The sequence below is a fragment of the Lithobates pipiens genome, unplaced genomic scaffold (assembly GCF_037356315.1).
Source record: "Lithobates pipiens isolate NorthernLeopardFrog02 unplaced genomic scaffold, aLitPip1_a1.2 Scaffold_3, whole genome shotgun sequence".
Taxonomy (NCBI): Eukaryota; Metazoa; Chordata; class Amphibia; order Anura; family Ranidae; genus Lithobates; species Lithobates pipiens.
In genome coordinates, this window is record NW_027507790.1 from 20,099,976 (window position 1) to 20,125,006 (window position 25,031).

A 25,031-nucleotide genomic window follows, 5' to 3' on the forward strand; every position below is an offset into this window, starting at 1 on the left:
GATATAACAATCTACGGGCAAAAAGATGTAAATCCTTAATAAGTTGAAATTTGGTTGTATTTGAATCAGGACAAAAGGTTAGTCCTAATTTCAAGACTTCCAATTCAGGTTCGGATAATTTCTGTGATGATAAATTTATTATTGACAACTCATTTGTAGATGAATCAAGGTTACCTTGTACATAAATGTCGTTCAAATCATCGGTGGAATCTGGTCCTTGCCTAAAAAAATAGGTGCCAGTTTCAAATCTGCAGGTAAAGGAGTACCTAGAGGCGAGATAATGACATTGGTAGTGCTTACCGATGGATTCGCAGATTGCAAAGAAGTTATAGAGGAGGTTGCCTGGGCCGAAGGGGCTGTGCATTGATTTAACATTGGTTGTGTGCCACGAGAGCCTAAAGAAAGAGAGTGAGAGGGGTGAAACATCGCAAGTGTGCCAGCAGGTGTTGGTTTCGATGAAAACGGTGGTGCCCGACGAGAGAGCGGAGTGCCCAATTGATTCCGAAGGGACTCAGTGGAGGCGTGTTCAGAGTTCCCTTTTCTTTTTTTCGGTACCCTGTCCTCAGACAGGTCACGGTACATGGTGGACTGTGTAGAAGAAAAAGAGGAGGGTGGAGAAACATTGGGAGTGTTATCATTATTTCTATTTGTACGTGAATTGAAAGGTTTAGTGAATTTAGGTTTGGAATCTCGAGTCCATTTGTAAGCGTAACCATTTGTGTGGGCCAGGCTATCCCTGGCAAATTTATTTTCTTTGATTTGAATAATTTCTAGAGTATATTTTTCAATAAGGACTTGAAGGTCCTGTTCCTTTTTCTGAAATCTCGTGGTCGAAATTCTAGATTCATGATCTTCATACCAATGGGAAATTAGACTGTCCATTATAGAAAGTTCATGATCATATTGAATACATAACAAAGACATCATGCCAAAGGAGCATGTTTGTAGATTTTCTTCCCATTTCGATTTAATGATATCATCAACTTTTTTAATATTAGGAAAGATCTGGATTCGCAGTCCAAAAGGTACAATAAGATTTTCTATGTATTTATGAAAATATTTTTTGTGCCAAAAAACTCGAACCTTTCGTTCGAGGAGGCGTTGTAGTCTGAGGAAAGCAAAATCGAGATCTTTATCTGAAATGTCACCTGTTTTTTGTGTAAGTTGGACTTTGTCCATTAGAGCATCCCAGGCCTCGCCACTAAAGGCCGCCATACCGAGATAAGGGAACGTGTGGGAGGGGAAGAGAGAGAAAAAAAAAAAAAACACAATGCAATACACGTTATTATTTACTGAAATAGCAGAGTAGAAACATATGTTGTGTTGTTGATGAAGAACCAAGGAGAAAATAGTGTATTGAAACACCAGGGGACAAAATTGGAATAATTTTGATGGTTCAACCTCAAGCAACACCTAACAAAGATGGCACCTCATCCCTGAAAGTTTGAAACATGAATCAAAGGACAGGAAGGGAAATTAGGGATTTTTTTCATCTCTCAGGAACCCCAGTGACCAGATGTCTTCCCTATAGTTCCCATTTCCACTAAATTACCACTGCCATTACAAAACTAAGTAATAAAAGCTAGTATGATGTGAATTGGGGAATCTCCAAGAGAATGACACTATCAATATGCTTTAAGATTTGGCTGAATTTGGTTTCTGAAAAAAAAAAAAAAGTTAGGAGTTTGATTCTGCCCATAGCAATTTTAAATTATTTTAGGGTCAAAAAGTGAAACATTGCCTGGATATTGCATTATTAATAGTTTCTTTTATAAAGTACTAATCTAAACCCGAAACATTTTTTTAAAATTTTTCATAAAGTAGGGATGAGTTAAAACCCTTGTCAGTTTTTTTTGCCATCTGTATGCCATTAGATAGATTTCCACCAACAACTCTTTCTGATCACACAAGAAAATTCCTGTTCTGGTGACAACTCGAATTCTATTTTTCCCTTACTTTCATTCCCAGTGACAATGGTCACAGGAAAAAAATCTCCCAAACAGGGACACAGACAGCAGTAAAAACCTGACTCCTCACCACTCTACCCAAAACACACAGGATCAGCAGGGGATCCATGAACAAACCTCCTGCTAAAGCAAAATGAAACATATGTTACTCTTGAGACATCTGTGTCCATTAAGGTTTTTCCTCCGTCACAAGATGTGATGCTTAATAGACCCATGCTAGGTCTATGGCCAGAAGGGTGTAAATGAACGTGCATTTGTGTACAGTCTTTTACCACCAATTTGTCACATTTAGGCTTAATGCAAACTGGGTGTTTAACCCTAGAGCATGAGAGCCTGACATTTAGGTGTGGGCGGACAGCACATGTGCACCATTGAGCCCTGCAGCTGGCATTCTTTTAAACTACATAAAAGGCTAAATACTATCATAGCTGCACAGTGCATTAAGTGGTACTAACATTGAGGGCAGTATGTGCTTAGGGACCGAATGCCTGGAATGCAAGCAGTCTATGTTCCTGGCATTCATCCTTGGGTGCACACTGCCTCTGTTTTCTGCCCACGCTTAAACACCAGGATCTCATGCACCAAGGCTAAAAACCCAGTGTAGACAGACTTCGAGGTAACATTAGACTAACATTGAGCTTTGGTTCAGATGCACCTGAAAACCTTACAGATCTGAACAGAATGGCCATGTAAAATGGTCCTAGGACTTAGAGTAAAATTTGGCACTATATAACATTGTTATATTTGTGTAAATAAATACATTTTAAAATATTGAATATTTTAAACTACAGCTATGAAATTGTCAATTATGTTCGGAATTGTTACACCTCTATTTGCTTAAAGTTAAACAGACCCCAAAGTGCAATTTTTTACTATGATCTATATACTGTATACTGAACTACACTTACCAGTCACTTTATTAGGTACACCTTTCTATTATTATTATTATTATTATTATTAATAACGATTTATATAGCGCCAACAGTTTACGCAGCGCTTTACAATGTATAGGGGAGACAACACAATTACAGTACAATACAAAAGGTACAGAAGGGCCCTGCTCGTAGAGCTTACATTCTAAAGGGAGGGGGTGGTGGTACAAAAGGTAATAGCTGCAGAGAATGATTTGATGGGGGCGGCTCGGGGACAATTAGGTGGGTGTGGGATAGGCTTCCCTGAATAAATGAGTTTTCAGGGACAGGGTAGGAGCTGAGCGGACAGACTGGGGCAGGGAGTTCCAGAGGATGGGAGAGGCTCTGGAGAAGTCTTGAAGGCGAGCATGAGAGGAGGTAACAAGGGAGCTAGAAAGCAGGAGGTCGTCGGAGTAGCGGAGGGGACGAGTTGGGCGATATCTGCAGATGAGGTTGGTGATGTAGATGGGGGCGAGGTTGTGGATTGCTTTGTATGTTATGGTTAGCATTTTGAATTTTACACGGTGGGGTAGGGGAAGCCAGTGAAGGGATTGGCAGAGAGGGGAACTAGTACCGGGTTGTACCTTTTGCCTTTAGAACTGACTTAATTTGTCATGGCATCGATTCAACAAGGTGTTGGAAACAGTCCTCAGACATTTTGGTCCATATTGACATTATAGCATCACGCAGATTTGTCGGGTGCACATCCATGATGCAAATCTCCTGTTCCACCACATACCAAAGGTGCTCTATTGGATTGAGATCTGGTGATTGTGGACGCCATAAGAGTACAGTGAACTCCTTGTCATGTTCAAGAAACCAGTGGTGAGATGATTTGCGCTTTGTGACACTGTGACTTATCCTGCTGGAAGTATCCATCAAAAGATGGGTACACTGTAGTCATAAAGGGATTGGCATGGTCAACAACAATACTCAGGAAGGCTGTGGCATTTAAATGATGCTCAGTTGATACTAAGAGGCCCAACGTGTGCCAAGAAAATATCCCCCACACCATTACACCACCAGCCTGAATTGTTGATACAAGGCAGGATGGATCCATTATTTCATGTTTTTTACACCAAATTCTATCCTACCATCTGAATGTCACAGCTGAAAGCAAGACTAATCATACCAGGCAAAGTTTTTCCAATTTTCTATTGTCCAATTTTTGTGAGCCTGTGTGCATTGTAGCCTCAGTTTCCTGTTCTTAGCTGACAGGTGTGGCACCCGGAGTGGTCTTCTGCTTCAAGGTTCGATGCGTTGTGCATTCAGAGATATATTCTGCATACCTTGGTTGTAAGGAGTGGTTATTTGAGTTACTGTTGCCTTTCTATCATCTCAAACCAGTCTGCCTATTCTCATCTGACATCAACAAGGCATTTTCCTCCACACAACAGCCAATCACTGGATATTTTCTCTTTTTTGGACCATTCTGTGTAAACTCTAGAGATCAGAAGTTTTTGAAATACTCAAGCCAGCCCGTCTGGCACCAACAACAATGCCATGTTCAAAGTCACTTAAACTCTTATTTTTTCCCCATTTTGATGCTCAGTTTGAACTTTAGCAAGTCGTCTTCACCATGTCTAGATGCCTAAATGCATCGAGTTGGTGCTGTGTGATTGGCTGATTAGCAATTTGTGTTACCAAGCAATTGAACAGGTGTACCTGATAAAGTTGTCAGTGAGTGTACATATCTCTGGTTTGGGTACAGGTGCACTTTAACAATGCTATTCTTCTCTCTTCTGGTATAGAGAATTTTTGGTACATATGAGGCACCTGCTGTTAGTATATAACCACATTTAGCTTGTGCTGTGTACTGTAGACGTGCATCATAATAGATGTATCATAATCTCTAGATCCCATACTGCATGACAAATAATTTGCCTGAAATTAACAGAGCTGCAATTACATGTAAATTTGCTTATTCGGGGAATGAAATCATGGTATTTATAAATGTTCCTGGATAACCAGGGATTTCAATTATTCTTGGGTTAATCAATGTACATATTAAGTAATGTTGGGTTAAGTGGGGTCTAGCAAGCCATTCTCTCGCAGATCAATTTTCACTAAGAGGATAAACAATTCTGAGCAAATAATATGTTGTGAAAACAGTGACATTCAAACAATTCTGACTGCAAACCATTTCCATGGCATTTTTCATCATACACTCAATTTCTAAATATTTCATCCGCTGTGCCTTGTCTGTGTTTATTATAATTGAAACTGAAAAAGAATTATCATAATCCTCAGTGAAGCAGATATGTCTATTCCATCCAGTGCTGATGTTCCTATGATAATTTATTTTTACATCTGTTATACTGGTAGATCAAAGAATAACGAGCTTGGGGACAAACTCCATGTTGGGGTGGCCATTGACATCAGGGTATACTAGGGTAACAGGGTTCAAAGGGTGAGGAAGGCATGGCTTCACATACTAAAGATAGTCATGGTGCTGACTTATTTTTGAGCCAATGATAATGATCAGACTACAGTTCTAACCCACCTAATCGGTTTATCAATTGAAAGAAGCTGCCCCACTGACATTAACTCAATGCTGATTACACACAGAATAACAAAACTAGAATGTCATCTAATCTCTATTGTCAGCTTAAAGTGATTGTAAACCCATGGGGGAAAAAAAAAAGCAACCTGCAAGGCAAAGGCATAATGAGCTAGTATGCATATCATACTAGCTCATTATGAATAACTTACCTGAGAACAAAGCCCCCGAAGTGGCCCTCCGTCTTCATGTCTGCCACTGGCATGGATCCCGGAGTGACTTCCGGGTCTCGCTGCTCCGGCGCTGTGATTCGCCGGAGCAGCGATGACATCACTCCCGTGCATACGCACGGGAGCCGACACTCGCGGCATATCACCGCAATCTGCGGCCTGCCCAGTGCGCCTGCACGCCACTGTTTACGGCGCATGCCCCATAGACAGCGGTGGCTGTCTTTTTGGAAATATCTCCTAAACCAGGGGTCTCAAACAGGCGGCCCTCCAGCTGTTGCTAAACTACAAGTCCCATGAGGCATTGCAAGGCTGGAGGGCAGGCAGTTTGAGACCCATGTCCTAAACTGTATAGGTTTAGGAGAAATTTCTTGGACCTACAAGTAAGCCTTAATCTAGGCTTACCTGTAGGTCAAAGTGGTTTGTAAGGGTTTAATAGAAGTATAAAATGACAACTTATTTATTTAACTGAAATAAGAAAGTTTTTTTTATTCATTTACAAGCACAAGGGATGGTTTTGAGAACATGTATACAGCGGATAATATAAGTATTGACACATCACCATTTTTCTAGACAAGTATATTTCTAATTCCATGCTATTGACATAGAATGTTCACAAATTGATGGCAACAACCCATGCAATCCATACATACAAAGAAACCAAAACAAATACGTTCAGAAATTAGGTTATGGGATGGCACAGGGAAAAAGTATTGAACACATGAAAAAAGGGAGGTGCAAAAAGGCATAGAAAGTCAAGACACCAGCTGAAATCTATCAGTAATTAGAAAGCAATCCTGCCCCTTTTCAGTGCAAATTAATATCAGCTGGTTCAGTCTCAACTGATGGTCTATAAATGGTATCTTATTACCAAGGTGTCACATAAGAAACATATAATGATGGGTAAAAGCAAGGAGCTCTTTCAAGACCTTTGCAACCGTATTGCTGCAAAACATACTAATGGCATTAGTTGTTCCAGTGAGCACTGTTCGGTCCATAATCTGGAACTGGTAAGAACCACATTTCACTATAAACCGGCCATGACTAAATGCTGCTTGCAAGATTACTGACAGAGGAGTGAAAATAATTAAAAAGAGAAGTCCAAGAGCCAAGGACTACTTGTGGGGAGCTTCAGAAAGACCTGGAATTAGAAGGGACAATGATTTCAAAGTATAATAGGTAATGCACTCAACTGCTATGGCCTGTATTCACACTCAACACACAAGACTCCATTGCTGAAGAAAAAGCATGTTAAAGCTTGTTTAAAGTTTGCTGAACAACATTTAGACAAGCCTGTGAAATACTAGGAGAATATAGTCTGGTCAGATGAGACCAACATTAAACTCTTTGGATGCCATAATACACACCATGTTTGGAGGTCAAATGGTACTGCACATCACCCCAAAAACACCATACCAACAGTGAAGTTTGGAGGTGGAAACATTATGATGTGGGGCTGTTTTTCAGCATATGGTACATACGGTACTGGCAAACTTTATATCATTGAAGGAAGTAGGGATGGGCCGAAACACCCCCCCGGTTTGGTTCGCAGCAGAACATGCGAACAGGCAAAAAATGTGTTCAAACACGTGAACACCATTAAAGTCTATGGGACACGAACATGAATAATCGAAAGTGCTAATTTTAAAGGCTTATATGCATGGTATTGTCATAAAAAGTGTTTGGGAACCTGGATCCTGCCCTATGTATCAATGCAAAAAAAAAAGGGTTAAAAAATGTCAGTTTTTTGGGGAGCAGTGATTTTAATAATGCTTAAAGTGAAACAATAAAAGTGAAATATTCCTTAACATTTCGTACCTGGGGAGGGTATAGTATGCCTGTAAAGTGGCGCCCATGTTTAGGACAGTCCGAGAGTCATTTAAAAGTACTCGCGGCTATAATAAATTGTCGGTCCCGGCAATACACATAAAAGTCATTGACAAAAATGATATGGGATTCCCCCACAGTCCATTACCAGGCCCTTTGAGTCTGGTATGAATATTAAGGGGAACCCCGAACCAAAAAAAAAAAATTGAGTGATGCCCCCCCCAAATACCAAACCAGTCCCTTCAGGTCTGGTATGGTTTTTAAGGGGAACCCTGTGCCAAAATTAAAAAAAATGGTGTGTGGTCCCCCCAAAAATCCATACCATTCCCTTATCCGAGCCGGCAACTTGGCAAGCCGCAGAAAAAGAGGGGGAACAAGAGAGCACTCCCCCACCTGAACCGTACCAAGCCACGTGCCCTCAACATGGGGAGAGTGCTTTGATTTTGTATGAAGTATTAAATAAATTTCAGTTAATGTGCTCAATACTTTTTCACTGTGTGATTCTATTTTATTACACATAACTTAATTTCTGAACTTGTTTGTTTTGGTTTCTTTGTATTTATAGATTGCATGGGTTGTTACCATGTGGTGAAAATATCATGTCAATAGCACCTTTATAAATATATTTACCTAGAAAAATGGTGATGTGTTCAGTACTTTGTACCTGCTGTACATACTTGGAGGGCACTGGTAACAGCTGTTCACATGCCAATGGGTTCTAGAACAATTGGTGAAATGCATTGTTTTAACCCTGAGCAATTTAAGTTTTTTATTAAGATAACAGGATAGATAAAACTGGTGGGAAAAGCAAAAAGAAATACATCAGGAAAACATACATTACAGCAATACAACAGTTAGTTAATGGTAGATATAGTGGTTTCTGGATGTAGGTGGAAGTCCACATCTTGTCAGAAATGTCATTAGGAGGAGACCATTGTTTTTTCTTTGCATGTGCTGCAATATGATGGCTGGGCTTCTAGATGCTTCTTCCTTCTCTGAGTATAGAATCACGTGAGGTCCATAGGCATGGTAGGTTCAAACACTGCTAAAATGGCTTTATAAATGAACAAAGGATTAGTGCTGTTTGACCTCTAGATGGAGAACAAAACAGAGTCAGTGGGTAAACAACAAAACTTCAAAAAACCCAAGGCATGATATACACCAGGAAGTTGATAAACACAGACTATTGTAAAAGTGCACATACATTAATAGTTGAGAGACTGTTCTAAAGCTTGACACATTACAGTTAACCTTCTTAAAGCAGAGCATATCTACATGCCACTACTATTGCAGATAATCCAAAGAAAGAAATTTGTCTCAGCTTCCAGGTTTTATTGTTAAAACGTAACTGAACAAGCTGAAGTTAAAAGCTGATTTCATACAAGTACATTATGACAGACTTACCTGGAAGCTGGAACCCTCAAGCAGTGAGCTGTCAGGGCTCCTGGCACTTTCATCTTCACCGGGCTTCCTTCCGGGTTCGGAAACTTCGACCGCTTGAATGGCCGGGGCAGCAGTGATGACACTCTCGCACATGGGCGGCTCAGATCACATTACCCACTGACATGCTGAGGGGGGGGGGGGGAGATTTATCACAGAAGAGACCTCTAGGGTGTCTTCTGTTATAAAGCCTGTCGGCGGATTTTTTATTTCTATCGTCTACTAACGCTTTAAAGTGCGCATTTTTTTTTGCCAGCAGAAGCAAAATGCTTTATTTTGACTTCTTTAATATGCACTGCCATGGCCCATTATGGTTTATAGTGCATTGCTGCTTGTCTTTGTGTTGGGCCTGCTTTAAGCAATGCAGCCAAACTGGTAAGATGTGAATGACTGATGTTATGTTTGCTGCACTTAGGACATTGTTGTTGCTCTATGCATTATCCTTAAAGCGGAGTCCCAGCCGCAAACATTTTTTTTAAAAAGTACAGTGTTTGTAGCTGCTGACTTTTAATAAGGACAATTCCCTGTCCAGGGAGCCTGCAATGTCGGCCCCCCGAGGCTGATCCGTTTATTGGATTGGGTGCAGGTGCCGCCATTCCAACTAAGGGAAACCAGCATTAGAGCCTTCAGGCTTCACTGTCGGTTTCCTACCGTGCATGCGTGAGTCGCACAGCACTTACTGAATGGCCCTATCATCTTCTGGGACACACAAAGGCCCCAGAAGGTAGTGGGGGAGAAGACATGATGCATAAAAGGTAAGTATGGAAAAAAATAAAAAAATAAAATAAATATCCAAAATCAAGTGGTGGAGGGGTTGTCATTCCTTTAATCACTTCCCTACCCGCCCATAGTCATATGACATCGTCAGGTGGAATCTCCCATCCTGGGTGGGCATCACATGACGTCCTCAGCTTCCCGGCGGTATAAGGGGCGCACGCCCGCCGCGTCACTTGGAAGCCGTTATGCGTGCCTGGTGGTCACGATGTCTGTCGGACACCCACAATTGCTGGTGAGAGAACAGGAACGTGGATCTGTGTGTGTAAACACACAGATCCACGTCCTGTCAGGGGAGAGAAGACAGATCGCGTGTCCTAGTATATAGTATATAGGAACACCGATCAGTCTCCTATCCTAGACAGTCCCCTCCCCCCACAGTTAGAATCACTCACTAGGTGACCCATTTAACCCCTTGATTGTCCCCTAGTGCTAACTCCTTCCCTGCCAGTGACATTTATACAGTAATCAGTGCGCAAACCAATCAATATACGTTTATTGCGATTTTCGTTTTTTCCAAACATATAAAGAAGAATACATATCGGCCTAAACTGAGATTTTTTTTTTTTTTTTTTAAATTGGGATATTTTATTATAGCAAAAAGTAAAATATATTGTTTTTTTTTTTTTAATTGTCGCTCTTTTTTTGGTTATAGCGCAAAAAATTAAAAATGCCCTGTATTGAAGTGGTTAAGACAAGGTTGTTAAAGTGGGTGGAACTCCACTTTAATTAACAAGGCAGGCACTATTATTAAAGGACCACTACCATAAAAAATATCGCAGTCTCCTAGCTGTATGTGAGTAATACATGTAATGACAGTATTCAGTATATGAATTTCCCTTTTATTTATCATGCTTTTATTTCTAATTTTCTTCATGTTTACCTGCAGACCAAATTGTCCAGTAAAAAATGAAGGTGACAGTCATTAGTACAAACTATAAAACTGTCAGGGAAGATTGCAGTAGCCCCTTTTTATTCCTGTTTTTTTTTTTATAAGATTTTTGCAACTGCTCAGACACAAATGTAAGTGATACGATTTTTTTCCAACTCCTGGCCCTGTCACTTTTGCTGGTTAACATACAGCCAAACTCCGGGGGGGATCCAGTGAAAGGGTTTTCTGCTTGTTTTCCCTAGGGAATGATGAATAAGGTAATAGTTACATTATTACTCACTCCACTGGCAGCTGGCTCTCTCCTGTTCTGCTTGACATCTGATATTCTGGGTTGTGGGCAGGCTTTTGCCATCCTCATGCACAATGGAAGACTGCTCATTCTGCATTGTACAGGACTGCGACTGGTTGAGCAGCAAATAGAATGGGGCTGATCTTACGGCATGGAGGAAGCCTGTCCCAAAATGAGCAATTAACCTTTGCAGTGTAGAGAGGAATCCACCGCAAAGGTAAAGATTAATAATTCAGATAATGAATACTATTCCAACATGTATTACCTGCATACCAATGTTGAAATATAATATAATGATCCCACAAGAGGTGACTATATTTAAAATTGTCCTCCTGTGTTTAAATTAAAGGTTATGTGTATAATTTCAGATTAAATCTGTTGGAGGCATATTTAAAAATTTGTCATGGTTCTGCACTGCCACCTCTCTCTCCTCATTGGCTCACTGACTTTGCTTGACAGCAACAGGAGCCAATGGTGCCACGCTGCTGTCTCAGCCAATGAGGAGAGAGAGTTCGGGGCAGCCAAGACTTTCCTGCAATATCGCTGGATTGAGATGGGCTCAGGTAAGTATTAGGGGGACTAAGGGGGGCTTAGAAGAAGGCAGCAGAAGGTTTTTTATCTCAATGCATGGAATGCATTAAGATAAAAAAAACTTCTGACTTTACAACCACTTTAAGGTTCAAGAATAACAATCAATAAAACACAATATATAAATGGAGTATGAAAATAAAATAAATGTGAACAGTGTAGCCTCATTTGAAATTATGAGACCAATAGGATCCATGGTGCATATTTATGAAAGTTGACATATATATCCAAAATAGAACAAAGTTACCACGCAGTCTGATATAGGGTAGGGAAGGAAATAAACTCTCTGTGCTTTATCCAAATACTGTACACAAGATGTAATACTTTATTAGCAATTCAATTTTAATTCTTTTTTACAGCAGATGGGAGTAAAGGTAGGCATTGCCCTTTATTTAAAGCTAAGGGGGAAGAAAAGGCCGGTAATGTACAGAGAAAGGCAAGACCACCAGGGTGAGGTGGAGTTTGACAAGCCAAAGGGAGACTGATCTTCAGGAGTCCAAATGTTATAATAGCTTTAAGTTGTCTTGCAGTTTTGCCATGAGGCATTCCATCTTTCTTATATGTGATACAGTATCTTTTAGCTGGAGTTAAGAGGGGAGGTTAGTGGCTCTCCAATTTGCTGAGATAAGTCCCCTGACAGCTGTCAAGACACGGGTAACTAGCACTTTAAGATACTTAGAGATTCCTGGGTATGGTAAGCCAAGAAGACAATAGATAGGATCTCATGTTAGTATAGCATCTAACAGTTGATCTAATGCTGCACACACACAGCGGATTTTCCGACGGAAAAAACTTGGATGGTTTTTGCAACGGAAAAATCTTGGATGGTTTTTCCAACGGAATTATGCTCAAGCTTGGCTTACATACACACAGTCACACAAAAGTTCGCTGAACTTTTGACCGTCAAGAATGCGGTGACGTACAACACTACGACGAACCGAGAAAATGAAGTTCAATGCTTCCGAGCATGTGCCGAATTGTTTCCAAGCATGCGTAGGAATTTTGCGCGTCCGAATTGGTACAGACGTTCTGAATTTTTGATCAAAACTTTTTCCGACCAAAAAATTGAGAACCTGCTCTCAATCTTTTGCTGGTTGGAATTCCGCCAGCAAAAGTCAGATGGAGCATACACACCATCACTTTTTCCACCCAAAAGCTCTCATCTGACTTTTGCTGATGGAATTTCCGATCATGTGTACGTGGTATAAAAGTTTGACCACTGTTTTTCAGAAGGGTTGTATATGTATACATTTTCAAAAAATATGGTATAGTGTACCAGTCTCTTAATTACATGTCCAACACAAATTATATATCTCAGGATTATAAAGTATTTTAAGAAAACTTCAGGAGCCATCTCCTAAATTCTATTTCATTTAGGCAAAGGAAGGAGCATTGTAATTCCTTCTACCATTTTATCATGTAAAAAATGATAATTGTGGGTCACAGGTGAAGCATTTTGAATGATCTTATATATTGAATAAATCAAATGTATTGAAAAGGGCCTTGAATACAGATATATTTAAATTGTGTGGGTTGAGGGAATGCGAGGGAGGGCTGTAGCATAGACATATACAGGCAGTCTCCTAGTTACAAACATCTGACTTACAAACAACCCCTACTTACAAACTGAGGGAGACAACAGGAAGTGAAAGGAAATTTACCCCATAGAAGGGAAATTCACTCCTGTAAGAGTTATTATGGGCTTGTTTCCACAGCAACCCAAATTTTTCTAAATTCAATTGTCATTGGGACAAAAAGGAGGTTAAATCTTCTGAACATGGGCACAGGCAGCAAAACAAACGTTCAGGGGTGGAACCAGGTACAGTATGTAAAAATATGTGTTTTTTTTATATCTGTCTCTGAAATGTCCCTTACCAACATTCTTTTGGTCTAAAAAATCCTGAGATTATAGCTTCCTCAACTCTCCAGTACCTTCTCAGCCAATAGAAACTTGTCTGTGTATACTGTGTGATTGTATACTGTGTGTATACTGTGTGGCCCCATAATCTCTGATTGCCTGGGGGCTCATAATCTCCTATTGCCCAGGGGCCCCATAATCTCCTATTGCCCAGGGCCCCATAATCTCCTATTGCCCGGGGCCCCATAATCTCCTATTGCCCAGGGGCCCCATGAGTTGTCAGTCCGCCCCTGCAAACGTTATCCTATCCAAAAAGGTTAAAAATAATTTTTTGGCTGGAGCTACACTTACAAAATGTACCTGTTCCAATTTACAAACAGATTCAATCTTGTTTGTAACCCGGAGACGGCCTGTAATGCTTAAACTGCAGATAAAACATAGTAGTTATTTTTTTATGTTCCTTTAAGCCTTCAAAAGTTAGTATGAAGAAGTTGATTTGACCAGAGTCAGGCACATATACTGTATATTCACTAATGCGAGGGGCATGCCTGCAAGTCTAATTTAAAAATATAAATCATTCATGGGGGGTCCAAAATAGAGGAGACAATTTTTAAAGGTCATGAATGTCTGATCAGTATAGCAACACCTGCTTTACCCAAGGGCTCAAAAGCTATAAAAGAAATGGGAAAGGGTTTCATAGAAAACTTGTTTCAAAGTTTTGCAAACTTTTACATTATAAGACATAAATGCCATACAGGCATACCCCACTTTTAAGTACACAATAAGGTATATTTACTAAAGCTGGAAAGTGCAAAATCAGGCTCACTTTTGCATAGAAACCAATGAGCTTCCAAGTTTTATTACCAAAGCTTATTTGAACAAGCTGGGGTTAGAAGTTCATTGGTTTCTATGCAGAAGTGAGCCTGATTTTACACTTTCCAGCTTTAGTAAATAAATCCCATTGTATACTTAACCACTTGAGGTCTGTGCTATAGCCAAATGACGGCCACAGCACGGATCTGAATTTCCGGGAGGCCGTAATCGGATGTCCTCCGCTTTGCGCGCTCCCCGTGCACGCCCTGCATGCTGTGATCACTGAGTCACCGAGACTCGGGTGATCACCGATCTGAGTAAGGGGCCGATCCCGGCCCCTTACCACGTGATCAGCTGTCAGCCAATGACAGATGATCACATGTATCAACAAAAGCTTGGTAATCAGCTTTTCTTTCTCCTCACGCTGATAGCGTGAGGAGAAAAAAAAGCCGATCACCAGCTTATGCTCAAGGGACATTGGTCCCGAAGAGGCACATCTGCCTCCTCCTCTGTGCATCCAAGTGCCACCTGCCATTGCCCACAGTGCCCACCACCTTTCAATGCCCACAAGTGCCATCTATCAATACCCACCAGTGCTGCCAATCAATCCCTCATCAGTGCCACCTAGCAGTGCTGCCTTTCAGTTTAACCCATCAGTGCCAGTCACTACCACCCATCAGTGCCCATCACTGCCATCTATCAATGCCACCTATCAGTGCCAACTATTAGTGCCCACCAATACCACCTATCAATGCCTTCAGTGCCAACCATCAGTGCCACCTCTCAGTGCCACCTCTCAGTGCTGCCTATCAGTGCCCACCAGTGCCGCCTATCAGTGCCCACCAGTGCCGCCCTATCGTGCTCACCAGTCCCGCCCTATTGGTGCCCATCAGTGCAGCCCATCGGTGCCCATCAGTGCAGCCTCATCAGCGTACATCAATGAAGGAGAAAAATGACCTATTTGCAAAATTTTATAACAAAATATAAAAAAATATAATTTTTTTTTTAATTCGGTCTTTTTAATTTTTTTAAACAAAAAATAAAAACTGCAGAGGTGATCAAATACCACCAAAAGAAAGCTCTATTTGTGGGAAAAAAATTATAAAAATTAATTTGGATACAGTGTTGTATGACTGCGCAAATTGTCATTCAAAGTGCGACAGCTCTGAAAGCTGAAAATTGGTCTGGACAAGCAGGGGGTAAGTGGTAAGCAAGTGGTTAAAAGTGGGGTATGCCTGTATTACAGCTTTCAGTTTTGAGATGCTTAGAACAAAGTTAGCAAGAGAAAAAAAAAATAACTTAATTTTCACATGTTGTCATTGTATTTCAGTCTCCAGGAAAACTGAACAATAATCTTGTTCAACAGTTTGCATTTAAGGATGAAAACATTCTCTCTGTAGGGGAAGAAATGGCAGACAAAAATAACATCTTTATGAATGGACTTAATGGAGACAACCATGCAGCACCAGAACCAGTATCAGAAAAAGCAGGCAGACGTAGCCTCAGTTTCAAGACTCTTAAGAGCCCTCCAAAGAGGCAAAACACACCAGCAGAACCAATGAATATTAAAGAAAATGACAATCCACTAAACGAACAAAAGACTAGTAAAGAGATAAAGAAACCAACTGCAGAGCACAAAAATGAAAATCCAAGTGATAAAACACCAGAAGAACAAAAGACTAGTAAGAAAGCAAGTGGAAAGCCATCATCAGACCAGAGTGCCAAAGAATGCCAGATATCACAGGAACAAGAATCCAAGACCATTAAAGACTCTAAAGGTACAGTCTGTCAGCCCAGCAAGACTACAGAAGGCAAATCGCAAGAGCCTGAAGACAGCCATTTACCAACAGTTCCTGTAGAAAGTGCACAGTCTTCCAATTTAGAGAGTGGATTAGGACAAGCCTACCAAGAAAGTACTTATGTTCTTAAAGGAAACAAGCAAGTGGACAGCAATCAGGAAAATGAAATTGAAGGACAAACAGAAAAACAGATAAAGATTCCAACAAAGGTAAGCTGTTATGTAGATGCCATTAAACTGGATGAAAGAAAGAGGAATCTTTAAATTGATATTAAAGGCATTTAAAAAAAACTTGTTATACTTACTTGCTCTGTGCAGTGGTTTTGCACAGAACAGCCCCGATCCTTCTCTTCTCAGGTCCCCCCGCCCGCATTCCTGGCCCCTCCCTCCTGCCAGGTGCCCCGACAGCAAGCCACTTGCAATGGGGGCACCAAAGCAGGCTCGCTCCCAAGCCGCTGCTCTGCATGTCCATTCACACACAGAGCCACAGCTCTGCCCTGCCCCCTCTCTCCCTCATTGGCTCACTGGCTGTTATTGACAGCATCAGGAGCCAATGGCTCCTTCTGCCGTATCAACCAATAAGGAGGGAGAGTGCCCGGAAAGTGGAGGCTCTTGTGCACTCTGGATCACCATGGGATTCAGGTAAGTATTGGGGAGGGGGAGGGAAGGTTGCATAATGCATGAAGGTAAAAAACCTTCAGCCTTCAGAACCGCTTTAAGGACAAACTCTTATTACTGTGCCTGCCACAGAGTTACAAAACCAGAGAAGAGATAAAGTTCTGGGATTACAGTATTATAGTGTAAGATAATCCTGACTACAGACAGTTGACAAACATTTAATATCTATGCAACAGAGTGAACAATTCTGTACTGCAATACTGCACTGGGCAAGAAATAAGTAAAATAAGAAATTAGTGCTGTTTTATTTTGTTTCCTTGTTTTCTCAAGAAGAACATTTTTTTTCTGTCTCGAGGCCATGGGTTCACTCAAATAGTTTTTTTTTTTAATGTAGAAAGTCCTTTTCACCTCGTCCAAACATAGAATGCCTCACATTCATCAAAAAATATACAAGTCATTCTGTTAATGGCGACAGTGCAGAGCGAGTACTGCAGTTAGTGTGGAGGGGGCAAGCCCCAGCAACAAGACTCATAGGGTGCTGTGGTGAAATGGCAGATGGTCCTACCACAGCATAGGTGCAAACCAGGATATCACCAGCACACCATTTTCAGATATACAAACAGGACACTTTAATGTCACCAACAGAAGATAGTGTCGTTTCAAAGCTTCTAGGAGCTTCAAAATATTGCTTTTTTCTGTTGGTGACATTAAAGTTTTCTGTTTGTTTATCAAAATATTATGTGGTGGTGATAGCCTGGTGTACAACTGTTGGGGTATGTGCCCTTTACTTTTTGTCACTGCAGAATACACTTCCTGTCAGGGCTTGTAGGCAGGTCTTCGGCAGGAACACACACTACGTTGTCATAGGGTCATTTATGAAAACCTCCAAAAAAAAGGACATCATTTTTAACTGTTCCCCACATTTTTCTACAAAAAATAATCTAATAAAAATGTTCGGAGTTATGTTTTACCAAATGTAATAGTTGTAATATATATATATATATATATATATATATATATATATACACACACACACACACACACACACACACACACACACACACACACACACACACATATATACAGTGGTGTGAAAAAGTGTTTGCCCCCTTCCTCATTTCCTGTTCCTTTGTATGTTTGTCACACTTAAGTGTTTCGGAACATCAAACCAATTTAAACAATATTCAAGGACAACACAAGTAAACACAAAATGCAATTTGTAAATGAAGGTGTTTATTATTAAAGGTGAAAAAAAATCCAAACCATCATGGCCCTGTGTGAAAAAGTGATTGCCCCCTTTGTTAAAACATACTATAACTGTGGTTGTCCACACCTGAGTTCAATTTCTCTAGCCACACCCAGGCCTGATTATTGCCACACCTGTTCACAATCAAGGCATCACTTAAATAGGAGCTGCTTGACACAGTAAGGTCCACCAGAAGATCCTTAAAAGCTACACATCATGCCGAGACCCAAAGAAATTCAGGAACAATTGAGAAAGAAAGTAATTGAGATCTATCAGTCTGGAAAGGGTTATAAAGCCATTTCCAAAGCTTTGGGAATCCAGCGAACCACAGTGAGAGCCATTATCCACAAATGGCGAAGACATGGAACAGTGGTGAACCTTCCCAGGAGTGGCCGGCCGCCCAAAATTACCCCAAGAGCGCAGCGACGACTCATCCAAGAGGTCACAAAAGACCCCACAACAACGTCCAAGGAACTGCAGGCCTCACTTGCCTCAGTTAAGGTCAGCGTTCATGCCTCCACCATCAGGAAAAGACTGGGCAAAAATGGCCTGCATGGCAGAGTTCCAAGGAGAAAACCACTGCTGAGCAAAAAGAACATCAAAGCTCGTCTCAATTTCTCCACAACACATCTTGATGATCCCCAAGACTTTTGGGACAACATTCTGTGGACCGATGAGACAAAAGTGGAACTCTTTGGAAGGTGTGTGTCCAAGTATATCTGGCGTAGAAGGAACACTGCATTTCATAAAAAGAACATTATACCAACAGTAAAATATGGTGGTGGTAGTGTGATGGTCTGGGGCTGTTTTGCTGCTTCAGGACCTGGAAGACTTGCCGTGATAAAAGGAACTATGAATTCTGCTGTCTACCAAGAGATCCTGAAGGAGAATGTCCGACCATCTGTTCGTGTACTCAAGCTGAAACCAACTTGGGTTCTGCAGCAGGACAATGATCCTAAACACACCAGCAAGTCCACCACCGAATGGCTGAAGAAAAACAAAATGAAGACTTTGGAGTGGCCTAGCCAAAGTCCTGACCTGAATCCTATTGAGATGTTGTGGTATGACCTTAAAAAGGCCGTTCATGCTCGAAAACCCTCTAATGTAACTGAATTAGGACAATTCTGCAAAGATGAGTGGGCCAAAATTCCTCCAGGACGCTGTAAAAGCCTCATTGCACGTTATCGCAAACGCTTGGTTGCAGTTGTTGCTGCTAAGGGTGGCCCAACCAGTTATTAGGTTTAGGGGGCAATCACTTTTTCACACAGGGCCATGATGGTTTGGATTTTTTTTCACCTTTAATAATAAACACCTTCATTTACAAATTGCATTTTGTGTTTACTTGTGTTGTCCTTGACTATTGTTTAAATTGGTTTGATGTTCCGAAACACTTAAGTGTGACAAACATGCAAAGGAACAGGAAATGAGGAAGGGGGCAAACACTTTTTCACACCACTGTATATATATATATATATATATATATATATATATATATATATATATATATATATAAAACACTGTATATAACTGTAAAATACATCACTTTTTGTTATTATCAACTATAAAAACTCCACCAGTAGACAATAGGAAGTGATCTAATTGGCTCTAGAATATCATGCACCTCATCCCGCTTAACAAAAATCAAGAGTGTAGAGGATTGAGATTATTGCGATGCTTATAATAATAATAATAATAATAATAATAATAATAATAATAATAATAATAAATTAATTAATAAGCAATAATCACAATCCTCTACACTCTTGATTGTCCTTCCATCAGTGTCAGAACCAGTGGTGTAACATATAGGTATGGCATAATGCTGGGCAGGGTTATGGTACAGGAACTTCATTGTACACAGGGGTGCGTGCGCATACAAAGTTACAGTGTGGTGTGCACTGTGCAGAGACTTCATACATTTTTGAAAAATTTATTATTTAGTGCTGGGCAAGCACTCAACAATGTGAATTTTTATAACATGTTTTAAAAAATTTTTTTAGTAAATGCAGTTTAGCGCTATGAGTATCTCCATTTTTTGTTATGCCATACTTATGTGCCTACATCACTGGAGTTGATACTGGCCCTTCTGTATTTAGAAGTTTTTCATAAAGCTTGGTCCGACCAACTTATTAAATTAAATGGTCATTCATAGTTGGTGAGTCGTCCCCAAGAGGGACTGGAGTGTGTTTACTCTTTGGGTGAAGGTATTATAGCCTTAATCTGTAAAACGATTTAATTTAAAAGTATCAGAACCTATGTTGGCAAGATTGCACTTTATGGAGGACTATTTGTTTTGCACATGAGTTGTGGATGGACTTGACACTGAAAATCGCTAATGCACTTTATATATATTTTTGCACTTTATTTATTTGTTACACTTAATGAATTGATGAGTTAATTGAGTTATTCATATTTTTGTAGATAATAACACAGAGCACTGTATTTTCTGTTTATTTATATTTTATTTTATCCAAAGGCTATCTGGGAACAGTTGTACTTCTACATCTACAACTGTATGCTGTCTATCCTCCCAAAATATGGTACTTTTATAATGGCTAGGTATTTTTGAAAGTAGCAAACAAATGTATCCTTTTAGCAGTGGCCACTAAGTGTTTTTTTATTAAGGAAATGCATTAAGAACACTGTGCTTCTCTGAAAACCAGCACATTTAAAATAAAGGACAAATAATTCCTACTTCTTGTACCAATGCATAAGTTATAATTAACTAAAGAGGTAGAGAGAAAGGTGTCTACTTCCTAGTAAAATTATAGCAATTTTCTTACTACTTCGAGAATGTTCTTAATACTTTCTTTGTCCTCTTGAATTATTCTAGAAAAAAATAAACTAATAAAGAGTTTCCAGCCAAGCAATGTAGGATTAAAACATATCATTCAAGCCTCTTAATAATGCATGACTGTAGCAGAATAATTTGCTTCACAGTTGTTTCAAGTCTTGCCTGAATATCTGTTAGTTTAAACCTTCTTTTCCCTTAGGTCCCGGAAGATGTGTGGTATGAAACAGAGCAAGTCTGGTTCGTACACAAAGATGGATTCACACTGGGTATGTGTAATACATGGGTTGAGGTTCCATGGTATGTTTCAAGAATGAAGCCAATACTTATTATTTTCAGCAGTGTGCTGATATCTATGTATATTATTTTTAGAATGTTTAGAGAAGTGTTACAGGTATGCCCATGGTATAACTGTAGAAAGTAGCACAATGCTATCTACAGTACCTCTTATAAGGGACACAGAGCAAATCATGCTCAGTTGGAAACTAAGTGAAAAAATGGCACATGGCATGGATTTAAACGTATTCATTTGGGAGCTATTTAGAAGCATGGATAGAAATAGATCACACATATAAATTAACACGGAACAACTAAGCCATAATATGTCACAGAAAGGTTACCCACTGATAAAATGCAGATTGCTAGCAAACATGCTAAGCCAAATACAAAGCACAATAAGGACATATTCTCTTTACACTAATGCAAAAATAATTAAAATACACTAATAAAAAGGAAAGAGACACAGAACACATTATACTCACCTCAAAGCTACATACAATGTGAGCACAATGGAAGATTCCTCTGAAGCCATAAGAGTTCCTTCTACTTTTGAGAGGTCTAGTCATTTACATGTTATAGAAGCTAAGGCTAAAATGTATTTCTCACTGACTGTTGTGCCACGTTATTCAATGTTTTGTCAATGCCATTTAATCTTAAATTGTAAAACCAACTTGTCTAAAATTTACCCATAAATCAGCTGAGCCTTACAATACACTTGATTTCTACTTTTACATATAAAACCCATCAAACATGAATAGTTAAGGTTCTTACACAGCTCCTGTATCTCTAAACCATGCTTTATGTGTCATACCTAGCTAATCAAAAAGTGTCTGATTTGGTCTTATCAATCATAAATTCACCCTTTTTTCAGTTAGCAGAAACACATTTGAGACATAAAGCAAAAGCACTCATATCTGCTTTCCATGTTGTCATTTATACTCCTAAGTACTGCCACCAGTAGACTATCTGCCACTATTGTGCCCCACTATTCTAGGTATTTTGATGTGTTCTGAGAATCTCTTTGGCTGTAAAAAAACCCCCAAAAAAACAGCTTGACTCTTATTGTTATCCACTTCGATAGTAAACTACTAGTACTAACTAGAGAATACATTTCAGGCAGTAATGGAGCATTAGAAGATCTCATCAGCTAGATGGCAATGACTATTATAATTTCTTCCTGAGTGGAAAATCTCTCTAAATATTTTATATACAGGAATTCTAAAGAAACGGTAGCAAAGCTTTAATATAGAAGAAGATTGAGAGGAGCATAATACGTTTTAAATCTTTTAACTCCTTGTGCTTATAGCCACAGAACTAAAACCAGATGAGGGAACTCCAGAGTTAGCAGATGGGAGAGTCAAGATTCGCATTGATGCTGAAAATAGGATACTAGAAGTGGATGAAGAACATATCCATAGAGTGAGTATATGAAAATGTGCGTAATCGTTAATATGACTTTTGCAGTTTTGCGGGAGCTGAGCAGAAACCCAATGCAGAACTGCCTTATAAAATTACTGGAGTCAATGAGTTTTCAAGGCAGGACCTGCGTTAGTATGTTATTTTGCCAAATAAACTTTACAGAGCAAAAAAGTATTGTTTTTTGGCTGGGCAGGCACTCTCAGACCTTACTTATCCTTTCAAAGGAAAGTATTCACTTTTTCACACAAGAAAGGTAACTTTTAACCAGATTACCTTTTTCCCTCTTTTTATCTAAACGTTGGTTTAGCTTTAAGATACATTTAAAGATTTGATAACAGAATATGCATGTGGTTATGTATTATTAAGATTCTCTTTTAGGCTATGCAGCAGCTGATGCTCAAATCATTAAGGGATAACTGGGACTTCAACTAAGAAGCAGGCAGCAACACTTATTTGAGACTGCCACAAACTAGGTACACGTTTCTGCTTTTAAATTTTTAAAAATTAAAATGAGCTCCGTGGGTGTTTCTGATTAACACTCTTGCTGGATAGAAAATGCATTATGCATGAGGATCTTACTGCTTTTCTTCTCCAGGGCCTTGCAAAACTTTGAAAGGAGTGAAGGAGAAAAATCTGTTTTCCTAAGAGCTTTTTTGAAAATTTTCTTAATTTGTCATAGGCATATTGCAGCTGTTTATGCCTGCAATTTTACTGGCTCAGGCAAAGGTTAGATTAGTCTCTTAATTCAGTTAATGCTTGTTGTAGCACTTTCTTGCATGTTAAGAAGTCTCTGTGCAAATCTCCCGTGCACCCGATTATTATGCCTCTTTGTTTTCTGTAATGCTCCACTTTCTTTCAAGAGCTTTGAAGTATGGTATTTTAAAACTGATTCCAATATTATGCAGTCTTGTATGGCTGTGTATGTAAGTGATCCCAACTATGACAAAGGAAGCAGCAGAGTGAGTGTTAAAATACAGTTAAAAAGTATGTGCAGTTATCTCTGCTGGTGTGGTCTGATAAGCTTTTTGTTATAGTTTATGGACCTCCCCCCCCCCCCCCCCCCCGGTTTGGTTTGCACCATAGCTTTTGAACATTGCAAAAGTTCAGATCAAGGACATCAGCATCAGGGGCTTGATAGCTGCTGCTAATCTAGGAATTATTTATTTTGATAAATGTCAGCTCGTCAATGGAATCTGTGGACAGAAATTTTATCTATCTATTATCTATCTATCTATTTTATCTATCACAAAACCTCCGGCAGCACGGAATGCCCATTCAGAAAGCACATTGGATGCAGTGCAGCCCTGCAGCTCAATTGCATTCTAGGCAAGTCCTGGCCAGTGGTCTATTCTCATGACCCAGTAATCCAGTGGATCGTTGACTGGTAAGCTTTCCATGTCTGTTTTCACCCCTAAATAATCTTCCACCATATGATGCAGATGCTACCGATGGGATGTGGATGCTGACAGTCCTGTGCGCTGAGGCCTAAAACAATTTTGAAATGGGTCACTGAGGCGGCCCCCTATTTCACCGCTCCTACTTTGGCCAACAGAAGCCTCAAAACTACAAAAAGTACACAGTGATGAAGAAATTATGGAGTTGCTGCAAACAGTCTCTGGAGTAGATGTGCTCAATGGTGGATTTATACACCCAGGAGTGCCTTCACCTCCCAAGAAGGGGGAGAGAAAAAGGTACTCTAACCAGAAATAATGGGCCCAAATCACCGTACAGTGGTGTGTCTAGCAGGCATAGAAACCAGAGACGTGAAGGCAGGCTTTCAGGATGAGCCACACGGTAACCTCTCCCACAGGTCCAAGAAAATCCAAAAACGTCAATCTTTATGGAGGTGAATGGAACTCTCCAAATGGAAAACAATGGCAGCTCCCCGGAACCCTCTCCTCCAGATAGGGAGTGTTATATTCAAGGCATATGAGAGAAAAAAAAAGCCTCCACATGGTGTAAATCCATTTGAAGGAATTTATTATAATAAAACAGGATACGTATTTTATTAGCTTTTCTATTCTATTCTTTATGAGCAGTCATTGGTGTGGGGAAAAAAGCTGAGCCGCCCTGAGCCTGCCATTGTGCCATACTCACACAGGTACTCTTTGATGGCCCTCTGCTTCATTTGCAGCTGCTGCAGCATTGCCAAAGTTGAGTTCCCACTGAATTTCAGCCAACCTAACACTGTCTGTGTAAGACCACTCAAAATGGCTACAGACTCTTTTGGCCGGCTTTAGAAGATCTTGCAACTGTCTGAGTACCTGTTTAAGAACCTCTGTGCCACCACATTGAGGACATGTGACAGGGTGGACAGGAGGTTAGTGCCATTATCGCACACCACTAATCCTGGCTCAAGCTGGTATGGCATGGACCACCTCTGGGCCTGCCCCTGCAGAGCTTAAAGAATCTCTGCTCCAGTGTGGCTCCTGTACCCAAGACAGACTAGCTGAAGCACTGCATGACATCTTTTAGCCTGACTCGTTGAATAGCCCATTGAACACTTAGGAGGTACTGGTGGTTCATAGTAAAATTCAGCAGAGGAGGGCATGGAGGAGGAAGAGGGGTGGAGCTGACAAATCTCACATCATCACCCCCAGCTGTATGGAGGCGTAGTGGCAAAACAAGCTGGGCCCTGTTCTGCATCCTTCCTGGTTGCCAGCAGAGTTACCCAGTGTGTTGTGAACTAAATATAGTGTCCCTAACCATGCTTCTGGACTACGTGTCAGCAGTAACTTGGACCTTACTGCTGACTGCCTTGCCCAATGATGCTACAACATTGCCTTCCACGTGA

The 25,031-nt window shown here is 40.3% G+C and overlaps 1 protein-coding gene across 3 annotated transcripts in view; it reads left to right on the plus strand.

Annotated features, from left to right (window-relative positions):
* The window catches only part of MYO18B (myosin XVIIIB), an 861,659-nt gene that overhangs the window by 65,879 nt on the left and 770,749 nt on the right, over nt 1–25,031 (plus strand). For 2 of the 3 annotated variants that reach the window (XM_077461361.1, XM_077461363.1), the window contains 3 exons: nt 15,417–16,094; nt 20,742–20,808; nt 22,125–22,237. In XM_077461361.1, the coding sequence (XP_077317487.1) occupies nt 15,417–16,094; nt 20,742–20,808; nt 22,125–22,237 (858 nt within the window). The remainder of the gene's footprint in view (nt 1–15,416; nt 16,095–20,741; nt 20,809–22,124; nt 22,238–25,031) is intronic. The other variant, XM_077461362.1, reaches the window with a different exon arrangement.